Source organism: Polyodon spathula, chromosome 3 (assembly GCF_017654505.1).
Source record: "Polyodon spathula isolate WHYD16114869_AA chromosome 3, ASM1765450v1, whole genome shotgun sequence".
In the NCBI taxonomy this organism is placed as follows: Eukaryota; Metazoa; Chordata; class Actinopteri; order Acipenseriformes; family Polyodontidae; genus Polyodon; species Polyodon spathula.
Window position 1 is genome coordinate 34,454,208 of NC_054536.1, and position 17,167 is coordinate 34,471,374.

Here is a 17,167-nt window from a genome sequence, read left to right on the forward strand (position 1 = left end):
CCCTGCAATTATATATAACCCTCGGCAACTTATAAAATGAAAAGTTGTCTCGTCCATGCCAATAACTACACAAGTGTTCAAAATTTTTTGATAAAAGCAAACAAAACTTTAAGGATCACGTGACTTGAAACGTCATTCGAAAACTCTCTACAATTGTAAAAAGGGGAGGGGATAGTATGGCTTGAAGCGGTCTGACGACTGATTCGAGGAGGGGTGAGGTCTGATGTCTGACGATTGAGTCGAGGAGGGCTGTGAATTGACTCAAGGAGGGGTGACGATTGAGTCGAGGAGGGGTAAGGTCTGATGTCTGACGATTGAGTCGAGGGGGTGTGTGAATTGACTCGAGGAGGGGTGACGATTGAGTCGAGGAGGGGTGAGGTCTGATGTCTGACGATTGAGTCGAGGGGGGGTGTGAATTGACTCAAGGAGGGGTGACGATTGAGTCGAGGAGGGGTGAGGTCTGATGTCTGACGATTGAGTCGAGGGGGGGTGTGAATTGACTCAAGGAGGGGTGACGATTGAGTCGAGGAGGGGTGAGGTCTGATGTCTGACGATTGAGTCGAGGGGGGGTGTGAATTGACTCAAGGAGGGGTGACGATTGAGTCGAGGAGGGGTGAGGTCTGATGTCTGACGATTGAGTCGAGGGGGGGTGTGAATTGACTCAAGGAGGGGTGACGATTGAGTCGAGGAGGGGTGAGGTCTGATGTCTGACGATTGAGTCGAGGGGGGGTGTGAATTGACTCAAGGAGGGGTGACGATTGAGTCGAGGAGGGGTGAGGTCTGATGTCTGACGATTGAGTCGAGGGGGGGTGTGAATTGACTCAAGGAGGGGTGACGATTGAGTCGAGGAGGGGTGAGGTCTGATGTCTGACGATTGAGTCGAGGGGGGGTGTGAATTGACTCAAGGAGGGGTGACGATTGAGTCGAGGAGGGGTGAGGTCTGATGTCTGACGATTGAGTCGAGGAGGGGTGAGGTCTGAGGATGTCCTAAAATGGACACCATATGCCAGGCTAGGGTTAAGTCTGTTTTCTGATCGCCTGTCACTGGTTTCCAAAGTAGTGACAGTGTCCATGAGTTGACGAACTCCGCGAAGACCGCTGCTGCATATTTTGATCTCGTACCGGCACAGTACAGTACTAGCCTACTGTAAAGTGCACATATATCCACTCAACTGGCCGCACGGATTACAGAAACACAGTTTATTAACACATGGACAACTGAGATTTCTTCTTGCAAACATAATCCTTCACAATATATACTGCATTTAAACTAGATTGTTAAATGAAATATCATGCTTTAAAAAATAAATTAAAAAAAGATATGCACTTAAACACTAAATAGGTAAACAAAATAATTATGATCAAAATTCAACAGACAAAATATAGCGAATACATAAACACATTCGCTTTACTTTTGATTGAAACTCGTCCTTCCAGTATAGGGAACTGTCTTTTTTATCAAAAGAACCATAGGGAAGTTTTTTTAAAAATAAACTATCTTATTTTAATAAACCCATTCAAACTCCTGCACATTTGGTGTTTTTTTTTTTTTTTTTTTTTTACTTCTGATCTCACGTCCACTCAGCAATGCAGCGACAGAATTAATTACAAGCAGTTAAGATGATCAAAACAAAGGACTACGATTAACCAGCATTAAAAAATGTATGTTATTAGGTTTTTTAGTTAATCGCGATTGACAGTCCTACTTTTTAAAATGAATCCTCATAGTGTGTGAGAAATACCTAATAGACAACTGAAGTTTTACGAGCTATAGTTTTTAGATCTGTATAGACAGCTTTGCAGAATACTCAAATGTTAGCATTAGCGAGATTCAGGGGGTGGAGTTGGGGCTGCCTAATTAATGTATATCATTACTAACTGCTAAGCCACAATCTTACACACTTCCAGTCTATTGTTTTCGCTTTGTAGTAAACGCTCAAACTCCGTCATTTAACTTTGTTGCCTCACTCCTATCAATGCACAGCGCTGCCAAGATATTATCAGTTATTTTCCTACCTACTCCGGTGATTCTTCTCATCATTCAGCTTCTCTATTTGGCTGCAGGAGCTCCAACGTTAAGTCTTTCCTGCAACCATCCAGTCTCTAGCCCAGCAACAGTGCCGTTCTAAGCGCAGCTCCATTGCTCAACTTTATCCACATCTCCAAAATCCTAGCCCTAATCATGGCAGATAAACGGTTAGGGCAGACATGTGATGGGAGGATACAAGACGGATTACTGTACATCATTTACAGTATATTTATTTAAGGCCAAGTGTAGATCTATGGGCTGCAGATTTTCCTTCAAGATAGTTTTTTTGCAGGAGGCTGCATATACATGACTCCACTGCTACTTCTATCAGACAAACAGTACATTGGGGTTGTTCTATGACAGTGGTTCTCAAACTGCGGACTACCTGAATTTCTTTTTTTTTTTTTTTTTTAATCTCAGTGAACCACACAATAACAGTATTTGTGACTGAAAAATAAGCACTTAAATAAATCACTATAACACTAAGAATAACCGTAGACTTACCTTTCTTTGTGTCAATGCTATGGGTGGGCCTGTTTCTGTGCGCAGGTATTTTAAAAATGGAGTTTTAAACAATGGTTCCAGTTTACTTTTCATTAACACAAATTTACAGAGGGGAAAAAACTGACCGTTTTATTTTTAAATTGATAATTACAGCAGAAATTGATTTGTGTGAATTCATAATCTGTGAAGTTATAATACATCAATGTGGTACCAGCACAGTCGGAGCTATGACTCTCCAGCTATAATCTTATTTATAAAACGGAATGTTTGGATGGTACACACCGATTGGCTGTTGAGGATTATTTTCCCATGCAAAATAGTACAATGCACGGCAGAATTAATTTTTGCCAAAGCACAGTTAAATTTAATAAATTATCAATACACAACACATAAAACTAGAATAAATATACACATTGTTTTTTTAAAAATGAGTGACATTCCTTTCATCAGATTTGGTCTTTTCGAAGGCATGACAGTGTTCAAGTGCATAGAATTACAAGAAGCAAAACCTCTGTTGGGGGTCGGGGGGTGTGGGGGGAAGCAAGAGGCACAAAGATTTAACAAGTCAACAACTTCATGAAAACGAAGAAAACAAAAATGCTTGGGCAGCTGATGTTTTTATTGATTTGATGAAACATAAAGAAATGGTAATCAACTTAAAAACAGTGTCCTGAAAATGCTACGATAATGATATGCTTCAGTGCGTAACTCGGCTGGTCAAGAGTACTCAGTTGTGTTATTTTAGCCTCCGTGCTGGTCTCAATCGCTCTGTAAACTGTGCTGACATAAACTGCCAGTGTTAGTGCCAATCATGTATTTTTGTATTAGCTTCTCCAGGTCAGCGGTGGTAATGCATGGATAGTGAACTTTGTCTTTTGCCTCCTTTTCCATATCTTTTCATTATCAACAAAAACATGACTGGCATTTTTAAATGCATGACACTAACAAGGCTAACATTGCGGGCTAAGTCAGCTCTGTTTACGGAGTGACTGAGACCAGCACGGAGGCTTCATCCATTTTAATTAATTGCAATAAATGGAAACATTGAAAACCTCCAGCTTAATGTTTACAACAAATATACTGCTTTGCTTCTGCATCCAACCCAACTGCAGCAGAGACATACTTTTTATTGGTAATACTGCAAAAAATACAAACACAGTATAATCAAGTTTATTTTATATTACTATACAACAAACTATACATAACAATCATGGTCAGTCTTGTTGGCAAACACCACACACTAAAGTATTATTTAACTGTTGTATATTGAACGTGCATCAATTTCTGGCGAATGAGCGGTTTATTTGAAATCCTGCTGGCCACATCTTTTCCTTTGCTGTACTGAATGGTCATTCATATATATATATATATATATATATATATATATATATATATATATTATATATATATATATATGCATATATAATGTATATTATACGGATTCACTAAATATTTATATAGTGAATCCGTGTTGATGTTGTCTACGACAGAATGCGTGTCATGTTAAGCACAGTACATTCAACAGTAAGAAAGGACACGTACTTTTGAAAGGACTTAAGTGTCATTGTTTTGTGTGTGTGTGTTTTAAAAATATTATATATAATATATATTATATATATATATATATATATATATATATATATATATATATATATATATATATATATATAAAAACAAATACACACACACACATACAAACAATCTGAGACAATTATGACCATGACTTATGATGAAACAATTGTCAAACATCAACTCAATCGCACATAACACATTAGTGATTAAAGTTTTGTGATAAAAAAAACAAAATGGTTTATTATTGGGTATTATTAAATGTATAAGACATACTTATGGTAATGCACGGGCCATAACAAAAACAGAACTTTAACTCTGAACTTTACACCTTACTCTTAAACTATGCAGCTTCTCATTTTTCAAGGAACTAAAACAGTGGTCCGTTATGCCGATTCTGCTGTCACCTTGTCTTTATTTGACACTACAAACACATAGCAGAAAAATGACTTGGATTACTTTGAAGAGTACTCTGACTATGCACTAATGTATGCCTAATTATAATGACACACAAACAGTATATACTAACTGAAACAGTTTAATAGAGCAATGCAGAAACTAATTGCACATTTTTAAAAAGACAAGTACAATTTTAATAAATACATTGATTTAAACGTAATAACTCCCCTTCATAGCCACAGAGGTAGCTATGTTACTTGCATGCTGCATAAGCACCACTGGCCATCCATTTTCAATTATTTTGAGATATGTGCATACTTCAGCGTTTCATTACTTATGCTATTATTAATGTATTTTTAAAATATGAACTTCCAGTATTATAACTTAGATGTACTTTTAAAACAACAAAAAACATCTCAAAATAATGCAAAATTCGGCATGACACCGTACTTAATACTTTTAGAGATTTCGTGAGTCATGATATACACGCAGAGCAGCTGACGATTCAATTACTTCTGAAATGGCTGCGTGCAGTGAAGTATACAAATATTTCAGTTTTGAGGTGGCTGATGACAGAATTGTAAAATATAACAAGATCTTGTTTTTCTCCATGGATAGTGTAAAGCAAAGCACCACTAAGTTAAAGTAAGTTATTGTTTTTCATATGTAAATCTACGTTAACGTCTATATATGTTTTATATTGCAATTGTGTTATTATATTTCTGTGTTTTGGAATCCTTCAACATTAATATCAATGTACAATTTTCATATCGCTGCCCACCTCTAACTATAAACAATACAACTGCTAATATAATTTTTGCATGCAACAGCTCCATAACACAGTAGAATCAGACCCATTGCTCAAAACAATGTCTGGGTAGATACAGCATGCATTTTGCACACTGGTGATAAATACATGTGTGAAACCAAGAACTTCTCCACTAGGGTACAGATTAGTTACTGATCCCTTTGGATAGGAATACTAAATATGTACTGATCTGGAAGTGTACCTATTCTGAAATACTAAATACCATTTAAATATTAAATTGGGGCCAAACCAGTAGTTTTAAGACAAAAACACACTTAAGAGACTCATACATGCTGCTGCAGGTTGGTTTCTTCAATGTTCATTGTTCCTCTTATAAGCAATCTTTTAATCTATGGTGGTACTCTGATGCATCAGCATTTAGATCATTTCAACAGACCTGTGACATTTTTGATTACCTACATAGCTTACTTTGGATTTTGCCTTGCGAAAACCACTGTGACGCATGGCATGACATGGGAAGATCGGCTACTTGGCACAGCCAGGATGCGAACCGTGCTCCCATGGCTGCATGACTCTGCCTGCACACCTCAACTGGTGAGTCACTGTAGAAATGGCATCAAACCCTTCAGAGAAATAACCTGTGACATCAACTACAGTAACAATGTGTCAGAAACAGCAAACACGTCTTTTCTATATTTTCCAAAATACTGGACTTATCAAGTACCAGTAGTTAAAAATGAGTTATAGCAACACTGATCCAAACAAAAGGATCCAGAAAATTATATTTTCCAGCATTTTGTTCCTCTAAAGTGCTGCATTGGTGATTTTTATTTGCATATAAAGTGCCAGTAGACCATTTGTTAGGACTGTGTGGTATTCCCTTTAGTAACACATCGTCCATATTCCACACAGTCTCCCTGTGCTTTCAGTCACACTACTTCAGCTCTTCCAGTCCCAGGGTATGCACAAGTCCCCATCCTGCAAGACTGAGTAGAAGTGTGACACACACAGATGCATGCCTTGCATGTATGGGAGGCGCTCCTCTACCAGACGCTTGCAGCAAGGTATCATCTGGGTGCTGGTGATGCTGGGTTCCTTGTACAGCCTCTTCAAAGACAGCCTCTCAGTGCAAACAAGAATAAGAGCTTTTTCTTCAGCTTTCAACCTGGAGGAAAGCAATGGTACATTTCTTTAAAAAACGTAAATAATTAGTGCAAGTACATGGTATTATGTGAGTGGCTTAAATGGGTAGACATAGAACTGAAGTTTTTTGTGTCAGGGGAACGTGAGACACAAGCTCTTATAATTACTCCCCAAGACATAACACATGCAGTTTGAATGAGGACTGCTAATCTGTAATTTAGTTACTAGCCAGTCTGTGTAGGCTTCTTCACACAAAAGAAGAAAAAGCAAAGTAACAGTAAAAAATAAATAAATACTATGTGGCCCTTAATAGATTGAGTTTGACAATGCCTATGCCCTGCCCCGGATGAGGAGTTCCAGTGAGATACACAAAGATTTGTCTTCAACATCTCTGAAACTGTTACTAAAAATGTTATATAAATTGCATGGCTGATGCTCTAAAACTGATTGGTTGCAAGGTATCCCAGTGATGTCACCTGAAATTAACACAGTATCTTGAGACAAGCTATAATTCTGGCAAAATTTAGGTGGTGGCTGTAAAGTAACTTTTTACAGCCACAATACCTAAGCCCCTTTCCTCCCCCAAAGGCAGTTAGATTTGGAAGAATCTTCCAGTCTAAAGTTACAGAATGGAAACTCACTCTTCCCTCCTCTTCATTCTCCTCCTGGCCTCTTGTGCCTTGGTTTGAATAAACCACTGCAGTGCTGAAGGTTCACAGATGGTGGGGATGTTGAAATGACCACACTCATGCAGACTTGGACTGGAACGGTCACTGGAGAGGGAACGTTTATTTCGTTTAGGTTGACGGGGACTGGGTAAAAATAAAAACACCTTTAAAGGGACACTTTTCTCCAATTAAATTTAGTCCTGTGCCTGTTTATGATTACTGTATTATGGAGAATAAAAAGACACACAATATGTAAATATCAAACCAACAAAGACACAATAGGGTAGTTCTTTGAAGTTCTGGCACCCTTGTAGTCCGACATTTGTCTTATAACGCTTTTCCACTGGCCAAGCCGAGCCAGTGCAGAACCGTCACAGTACGGCTTGTTTTACACTGGCTACTTCAAACTCCGGCATCACAAACTGTCTGGTATTGACTCCAGGCCGAGCAAGGCCAGGGGGCGGGGTTAATTAATTTTGTCATTACATTTCATCAGTCAGTGCAGTCTAAAAAAAACCCAAAAACAATATGGCATCCGTTACCGGCACTAATTCAGAAGAAAAAAAGTTCAGCCTTGGGGCGCTGGAGAAGTGCATGCTCTCATTTCTATATGGGCAGATTCCAGTGGACAAGAGCAGCTAGAATCTTGTATGAGAAATGAAAAGGTGTACGTCGGAATTTCTTCTGAATTAAAAACGATGGGATTTAACCCAAACCCTAAACAGTGCCATGAAAAAAGAAAAAAATTAAAACGAGAAAAAAAATAAAGCTCACAGCAATAAGAGTGGAGCCAATTGTAAAAAAAGGTATATTTTACAATGTGATGGACTCTTGTTCTTGGGTACAGATCTGCTACAGTTGGGACCGGTGTGCTGAATTCAGCGACAGTTTTACTGGAATCAATGTGCCACTCCTCACAACAGTTGGGTGAGTTTATTAATTACAATAGAATGTTTTACTTTTTACTTGCGCACGAAAGCAGTATATAAAGGTTTGTTGTTTGTACATCCTACTGAAAGTAACAATACATCTTTTAACAATAGCCAATAAGCAGTAAAGGTACTTTAAAGAGATTTAAAAAGTTCAAAGTCACCCTGGAAGGCATCTGCTAATAATAATAATAATAATAATAATAATAATAATAATAATAATCTAGATTTTTTAAATAATGCACAGCATACAGTGCCAAGAAAGTTTGTGAACCCCAATGATAATTGTAGTTTTACCATGATAGCCTTCTTGAATCAAAACCAGTCTTTTCTTAAAAATCCAATAGGGTTTATATTAACCAATTCCATGTCTTTTGAAACAAAATGATGTATGAATTAGACAAACAATGAGTAATTAAGATTCAGAATATGTAAGAAAACCCCTGGTTTTATCAGCTCAATTAAGGGGATAATTAGAATCTGGTGTTTAAATAATTAGGTAGATCTTCAGGGGTGAGTTTGGGAGACCCCACCCTATATAAAGAACAGAAACTGAAAAACACGTCATGCCACGATCAAAAGAAATCTCAGAGGACCTCAGAAAAACAGTTATTGCTGTCTAGAATGGGTTACAAAACCATTTCTAAGGATTTGGGGCTCCACCAATCCACTGTCAGACAGATAGTTCAAGACCACAGTCACTCTACCCAGCAGCGGTCATCCCACCAAAATCTCTAAGAACAAACCGGAAAATCATCAAGGAAGTCACAAAGAACCCCACAGTAACATCCAAGGATCTGCAGGCCACTCTTGCCTTGGCTAATGTGAGTGTTCGTGACTCAACTATCAGAAAAAGACAAGAATGGTGTTCATGGAAGGATAACCAAGAGGAAACTACTGCTCTCTAAAAAGAACACTGCTGTCCGTCTGAAGTTCGTCAAAAAGCACATAGATGACACACAAGACTTCTGGAACAATGTTCTCTGGACAGACGAGTCAAAGGTAGAACTTTTTGGCCTCTGAGAAATGTTGTTTGGCGAAAACCAAACACTGCGTTCGAACAGAAGAACCTCATCCCAACCGTCAAGCATGGTGGTGGGAGTGTGATGGTTTGGGGCTGCTTTGGTCCCTCAGGACCTGGACGGCTTGACATCGTTGACACAACCATGAATTCTGCATTGTATCAGAAGACTCTACAGGAGAATGTCAGGCCATCCATCCATGAGCTGAAGCTGAACTGAAAGCGGGTCATGCAGCAAGACAATGATCCTAAACATACAAGCAGATCTACAAAAGAATGGATGCAGAAGAAGAAATTCCACGTTTCAGAATGGCCTAGTCAAAGTCCGGTCCTAAACCCCATCGAAATGTTGTGGCAAGACCTGAAGAGAGCTGTCCATGCAAGGAAGCCCTCAAATGTCACTGAGATGAAGCAGTTCTGTAAGGAGAAATGAGCCAAAATTCCTCAAAACCGATGTGAGAGACTGACCAACAGTTACAGGAAACGCTTAGTTGAAGTCATTGCTGCTCAAGGGGGTGCCACCAGTTACTGAATCTAAAGGTTCACACACTTTTTCACACATGGATATTGAATATTGAATTATTTGTGGATAAATAAGTGTTGAAAAGCATCATGTTTTCATGTCATTTGTTTAATCAGGTTATCTTTATCTATTATTAGGACTTAGATTAAGATCTAATAACATTTTAGGTTTGAAATATGTGAATTATGTGAAAATCCTAAGGGATTCACAAACTTTCTCGGCATTGTATTTAAAGTCATTGTTAATGAAAGTATTAGAAACGAGCTGCATTTTCTCTGCTTTTTATTTACATTTTTAAATGCTTTTTATTTACGTTTCTAAAATGTGCTTTTATTCAGCAATATTGATATCCTGACTTGTTCTTTTCAGAGGATTTGCTCGCTCCCCATGATGATTCTAACGTGTCAATTAAGGTTGAGTGCACTTCAGTCACACAACCTGAACTAATTTGAATGTGGTCAACAGGGCCAAGCAGGCTGAATATCTGTTTTGTAATAATTATTAAAGGTATATGTTCTTTTTTAGGTTACAGTTACACAGACAACAACACATATTCCCATGTTAACATAACATGTACTAAATAAGTTATAGTGGCGTGTTTATACAGTATTTATTCTTGCTTCCACAAATATGCTCATATTTTTGTTTATTTTTTCAGTCAAAAAACAAAAACGGTCAGAAACATCAAATTCTGCCCTGGATTTGCCCAGTGCATTAAGGAATCTGACGAGAGGTACATGCAGTTTCTCCAGCAAGAAATGCAGGCTGACCGAGTGCTGAAGAAAGGCAAATTAATTTAGAATTTAGCGCAGAGGGAACGGTAACGGGAAGCAGCATCTACTGCATTAATGAACAGAGAACTGATTTCAGTTCCTGGTCAGCTGGGACAGGCATTGCTGGCAAGAAGCATAACAGATCTTCCTTTAGATTAAGGCCTAAAAGTGATTTGATTTTTTTTGTATACAGTTAAATTGTTTAAAAAACACTGTTTATTATTTATTGTACATACTGAAAAGCTGAAAGGTTGTATTTATGAAGGTTATATTTTCTGTATATAGTTTGTGATGGATTTTCTTTCTGTCACAAGTTTCACTCTTCCAAAATAAATAATTTGAAACCAGGATGTCGATAAACGCCGTAGTGTGTTTATTATTTACAAAAACAAATAAAACAAACAAACAAAACCTTCTCTCGACCCTTTGGCGAACTAACTAAACTCCTTCCAGTAAGCCTCACTATAATACCGGATGGCTAACCCATTTCCTGATCCAAAATTCTTCACAAGAATAAAAGGACCTTTTCTTTTCTAAAGCACACAATGTCCCCGAGCGGAGTCAACCTTTCTCCATGGTACTCCTATTCTCTGCCAACTAACACAGGTTCACCCTGCCCTATTTAAATGTGTCCTAATAAAACAATTACCCCAACTGAAATCCTGCTCTACCAAGGTGCCACACCTGAGCTCTCGGAGCAGAGCAAGAAAAGAATAGGACATGGAGCTGCAGTGGTTCTACACCTCAGTCAAAAAATCAGTAACCCAAACCACAAAGCTCTACTTTGACAATTACTTCATCACATATAATGTGCTAGAAGTACTGACAGACAAGCAGATCCATGCATCAGGAACAGCAAGAGTCTGCCGCTTTGGCAATCCACCTCTCAAGTCAGACAAGGAGATGTCCAAGAAGGAAATAGGTAATCATGATCAGGTGACTAGTCGCGATGGGAAACTTGTGCTGCTCAAGTGGTCTGACAACCATTTTGTCCTGCTGGCCTCCAACTTTGTTTGTGTGGGAGAGGAGGATGAGGTTGAGAGGTGGGACAAGAGAAAAGATACATGAAGAACAAGCGACCTCAAATTGTGAAGAAGTATAATGAGGCCATGGGAGGGGTTGACAAACTGGACCAGCTTATCAGCCTCTATCGCACAGAAATCAAGTCCCGGAAATGGACGCTACAGATGTTCACCCATGGCTTTGATGTGGCAGTGGTAAATAGCTGGCTGGAGTACAGAAGAGATGCACAACACTCTGGCATCCCCAACAAAGAAGTGTTGGACCTTCTGCACTTCAGGGTGAACGTGGCAGAGTGTCTTGTGTGACTGGGAAAGCCACGGGCTCTGAAGAGGGCAGCCAAGCATCCCTTCCACACTAACTCCACTTGAAAAGCCACCACTGAAATAAGGAACCACTGAGAGAAGGCCCCTACCTGAAGTTCAAAAGGACATGGTTGACCACATACCAAACTTTGATGACAAGAAAGAAGCTACAAGGTGCAAGCAGCCATTCTGCACTGGCAAACATGTTTTCTGTGATAAATGCAAAGTGCACCTGTGTTTTGTGCCACGAAGAAATTGTTTCAAGGCTGCTCACCGCAAGTAAAAATTCTAGACCGAGGGCCTATGACAGTATCTTTGTTTTCTTAATAGCATTATTTTGTGTATTTTTTTAGGATGTTTTAATTTCAGGAAATGTTCTAAGATGTTCTGAGCTGTCCCAATTTGTGTTTTCATCATGTGAATAAGTACGCATATCCATGACAATGACGTTTTTCTGATTTGCCTGCTGTTTAGTCCCAAAGTCCATTGGAGTGGACAACAAAAAACACAGTAAAAGATTTGGGCTAAAATCTAAATTTAGTTTGAGCCTCATTTCTAGTTGCAATAAGACTAGGAAAAAAAGATTTAAAATATTTCTTATGATTGAAAATAAATTTTGGTCTGAAAGGGTTAAGAATTTAGTTAAGTAACTGAGAGCTTTGTTGGAAGGAAAACCATAAGACACTGGGTTCCCGAGGACCGGGTTTGGGAAGCCCTGCCCTAACCACTACTCCACACTGCTAAAGTAGTCAACAAGCGCTTCGCGGACATGACCCCCTTCAGTTTCACCCCTTCCCGGTATTGCATATACAGACTGTTGAAGTTCGAGAGGAGCAGCCCATTCTTCATGGAAATATTCACTGTGTGTCTCACAGAGGTTACGAAGCACATAGCATGACAAAACCATTTGTTTTATCATATTTAGATTAGTCATTTCTCTTCATCAGACACCTCCATCTGCCCTTTAACCTTCCAAATGTATTTTCAACTACTGATCTTGCACTTCTGACTTTGGAGTTGTATTTTCCGCTTTTGTTCACTGAATCTGCCAGTGTTGGAGAAAGGTTTCATAAGCCACTTCTCCAAAGGATAGGCAGGGTCCCCAGTAATATAGTAGCCTATGTCATGTCACTCTGGCATCATGCACACTGCCTGGGTACCCTACACAAGTCCCAAAGCAGTCCTTTGCCATCCACCACCGCTTGTAAAATGATTGAATGCCAGCCTTTGTGGTTAAAATAGTCACGATGGTACTCGTGACAACTGTGGGACTATTATGGGCATGTGTGAGCCATCGACAGCACCAACTGTGGCACTCCCCATCGCCGGTCAAAGTAATCAGCCATTTATGCAAGCAGCTCTAGTTCAGCCACGCCCCCTTGGTTAGCGAGTGCAATCGCTTTTCTTCCAGTCCACGACTGCCACATTGCCTCCCGTCTGGGGCGATGACTTGGTGTACTGTGGTTTCGTCCCCTTCCTAGATGACCGACTTCCACTTTTCCCTGGAAATTGTCAGACAATCCAGTCCGGGGCACACTGTTCGCTTTATGCCGCACCCTCATATTGATTGAACAATGAAAGTGTACTGTAACACTTTCTATTTTATTTATTTTTAAACATTTTAGGTGTCTTTGTCGTTCATTGGTCTGCTACAGTAGCCCACAAAAAATAAGTAGCATTGTTACAGCTTGTTGCATGTTATTGCACAACAAAGCTACAATGCAAGACTGTGACATTGGAGAAGACAATTAAACTTTGGATCAAGCACCTCAAATAAATGCCAAGTCTACAATAATTTGAGACACTGTGTGCATTTTTTTTTTAATAAATAGTATATTTATATTTATTAATAGTATATCAATGCGTCAACTGACTTAGGCTTTCATTTCATCCAAAATGTGTGGTCACAATATTGCTTACACTGGTAAATAAAGTCAAATTAGCACTACAATGATACTATACTTATAAAAAAGTTGAGATATTAAAAACAAAAAACAAGTATTTTTTGTATTTATTGAAGTCTAAATAAAACATAAATCTACAGTGTATAGAGGACATACACACACTACATACATTTGATAACCTTACCTTTTTTAGCTTGAGGCGTCATTGGCAGAGTATCTTTCTTGCGAGTTGTAAATTCCCTCCAAGAAGCTTTTCTCTCATTTCAGAATATATACGTAGTTGTTTTTCATTTGAATTCAGTAACAAATGAAAAAGTAAAACAAACATGAAAACAGAAATCTCTGGATCTGCCCTTCTCGCCGCTCAGTTCAGTTATTTGAGATGAATTCTGTTCCGGGGGCAGAATAACAAATTTCCAAATAACTGAACATTCTCACCAGCCAAGCCCAAGCCAAGCAGGTGCCGAACCGAGCCTGCCAAGTGCAGCACCAGCTCGACTCGGCTCGGATGTGCCAGTGGAAAAGAGGTATTATAGTCACCAAGCATTTAACCAGGATATCATATATAAATCCTCTAGGAACACTTACTTCTCCAAAGTCATCTGCAGCCCTTGCAAGCTTCGCGGGTGAAAGGGAACCCTCATTGAGAAAAGTCTCTTGTAGAAAGCATTTAGAGTGCTGTAATACTCCTCCAGCAGCAGCACTGGTTGCAGCTTGTCAACATGGATGATCCGGATCCCTCCCAGAAGGTGGCTAATGCGTTCCTCCAACATTGACGTTTGAATGATGAGGTCACCATAACTTGGAAGTTTCTCAAACAGCTAATAAAAAAACGCACAACATTATTTGTGCAACAAGCAGAAGTTGGCTCAATGGAAGTGGAGGGAAGTTTAAGTAGTAGGCCAAGAAAGAGAGGTATACAGTGCCTATAGAAAGTCTACACCCCCTTTCAAAATTTTCACCTTTTGTTGCCTTATAGCCTGGAATTAAAATGCATTAAAATAGTTTTTTTTTTCCATTTATCTACACATTTTACCCCACAACTTCCAAGTGAAAAAAATACTCTTGAATTTTGTAGAAAATTAATTAAAAATAAAAACTGAAATAGCTTGGTTGGATAAGTGTCCACCCCCCTTGTAACAGTAATCGTAAATTAGCTCAGGTGTAACCAATTGCTTTCAAAATCACACACCAAGTTAAGTGGCCTCCACCTGTGTTAAATTGTAGTGATTCACATGATTTCAGGATAAATTCAGCAGTTTCTGTAGGTTCCCTCTGCAGGGTAGTGCATTTCAAAGCAAAGACTCAACCTGAGCACCAAGGTGCTTTCAAAAGAACTCCAGGACAAAGTTGTTGAAAGGCACAGATCAGGGGATGGGTATAAAAAAAAAATATCACAGGCCTTGAATATCCCTTGGAGCACGGTCATGACGATTATTAAGAAGTGGAAGGTGTATGACACCACCAAGACCCTGCATAGATCAGGCCGTCCCTCCAAACTGGATGACCGAGCAAAGAGACTGATCAGAGAGGCTACCAAGAGGCCAATGGCAACTTTGCAAGAGCTACAGGCTTTTATGACCAAGACTGGTCAAAGTGTGCATGTGACAACAATATCCCAAGCACTCCACAAATCTGGCCTGTATGGTAGGGTGGCAAGAAGAAAGACATTACTCAAGAAAGCCCACCTTGAATTCAGTTTGAAGAATGCAAAAAAACACTCAGGAGATTCTGTAGCCATGTGGCAAAAAGTTTTGTGGTCTGACGAAAAAACTTAACTTTTTGGCGCAAACCCAACACACCCAAAGAACACCATCCCTACTGTGAAACACGGTGGTGGCAGCATCATGTTATGGGGACGTTTCTCATCGGCAGGGACTGGGGCACTTGTCATGACAGAAGGGAAAATGAATGGAGCAAAGTACAGAGAAGTCCTTGAGGAAAACCTGCTGCCCTCTGCAAGAAAGATGAAACTGGGATGGAAGTTCACCTTTCAGCATGACAATGACCCAAAACACACAGCCAAAGCTACACTGGAGTGGCTAAGGAACAAAAAAGTAAATGTCCTTGAGTGGCCCAGTCAGAGCCCCAGCCTAAATCCATGTGGCATGACTTGGATTGCTGTCCATCAACGCTCCCCAAGGAACTTGACAGCTTGAACAGTTTTGTAAAGAATGGTCAAATATTGCCAAATCTAGGTGTGCAAAGTTGGTAGAGACAGACCAACAGACTCACAGCTGTAATTGCTGCCAAAGGTTCTTCCACCAAGTATTCTCAGGGGGGTGGAGACTTATCCAATTATGATCTTTCAGTTTTGTATTTTTTATATAATTTTTTTTCTCAATAAAACCTAAAAAAAAAATTTAAAAAGTGTCTTACTTTGGCCCACTGGTGGTGAACATCCATTGTTCCCAACATTACATGTCCGGCAGCATTCACCCCTGATTGGTCGGTAAATATTATGGTGTGCCCTAAAACAAAAGAACCGTAAAAAAGTTTTGTCAAATTTGGTGTATGAGTTGATTTTTTGGAGAAGGGGAGGGACTTGCATATTGTTGTGCTTTTTATGATCTTTGCACTCATTCTGGTTCTTATTCCAATTACCATCACTTTTTTTTTTTTTTTTAAATAGGACTGTGCCAAGGTGCTCACGGTGAATTCAGGAGCTTTTCTTCAGTTCTGAGTGCCGCACAGAGTGTGTACACTCAGGAGGACAGTGTCCGCTCTGCAGGAACGACAGCTACGCAACCCTTAAACTGCAACATGGTGCTTGTGAAGGCAATGCCCAGCCAAGGCCTTATGAAGAAGCAGGAGTCGTCACAAGAATACCTGCTCATAAGTAGGTTAGTTTAGGGGATATTGATCCCAAGTAATGCAGGGTGTAGCAGGTTCCTGGAGCAGGACGCCTCATTTAGTAAGGCTAGCGTTCGCCCTGTGTGGCATCTTTTAGTTGGTAGTTTTTGTACGGTTTCATTTTGCCTTTTGTACAGGTCTCCTGTATGTGTCCTCTGTGCAGTTTGTTTATTTTCTGTTTTGTGTTTAATAAATCCTGTGCGCCCGAGAGGCGTTTCAACTCCAACTCCCATGCGTCTGTCGTCACAAAGCTACAGCAGCCAAAGAGTCTTTAAAGAGGTAAGAGCCAGCGCCATCTGTGATCTGCTATTTTATTTATTTTTTTGCTGTCAATATACTGATGTGCTTGCTAATATAAAGACACTTGGATATATATGGCAGGCAACTAAAACTCTATACAATACTTTAGTTATTTTAATAGAAACCTGTGGGGGATTATTGGTGTTTAGATACCCAATTAAGACAATGAATGCGTGTAATGGTTTAATTCAGTTAGCACTTACTGTAGTTACAAATTTCTCCCAAAGGAGCTCAAGATGATAATTGCACAATAAAAAAAACATGCAACACTGTTATATCTTTTATACATTTTATCAAAAGTTTTGGAATAAAATACGGTACACAAGTATAAAAGAAGGTTTATATCAAAATAGCATAAATCAGCACATTAATCTCAATAAGCAATAATGGTCATGCAAAATCTCAGTTTAGTGTAAATGTCAATTACATGTGAAAGCAATAATTCGTCTTTTCTGTTA

The 17,167-nt window shown here is 39.3% G+C and overlaps 1 protein-coding gene across 2 annotated transcripts in view; it reads right to left on the minus strand.

Moving 5' to 3' along the window:
- Window positions 1–5,164: 5,164 nt before the first annotated feature.
- tcaim (T cell activation inhibitor, mitochondrial) overlaps window positions 5,165–17,167 on the minus strand; it is a 29,987-nt gene continuing 17,984 nt past the window's right edge. For both annotated transcript variants that reach the window (XM_041245120.1, XM_041245119.1), the window contains exons 8-11: window positions 15,936–16,027; window positions 14,145–14,377; window positions 7,055–7,186; window positions 5,165–6,435 (exon numbers count right to left, since the gene is read on the minus strand). In XM_041245120.1, the coding sequence (XP_041101054.1) occupies window positions 6,210–6,435; window positions 7,055–7,186; window positions 14,145–14,377; window positions 15,936–16,027 (683 nt within the window). In that variant the 3' untranslated portion in view covers window positions 5,165–6,209. The remainder of the gene's footprint in view (window positions 6,436–7,054; window positions 7,187–14,144; window positions 14,378–15,935; window positions 16,028–17,167) is intronic.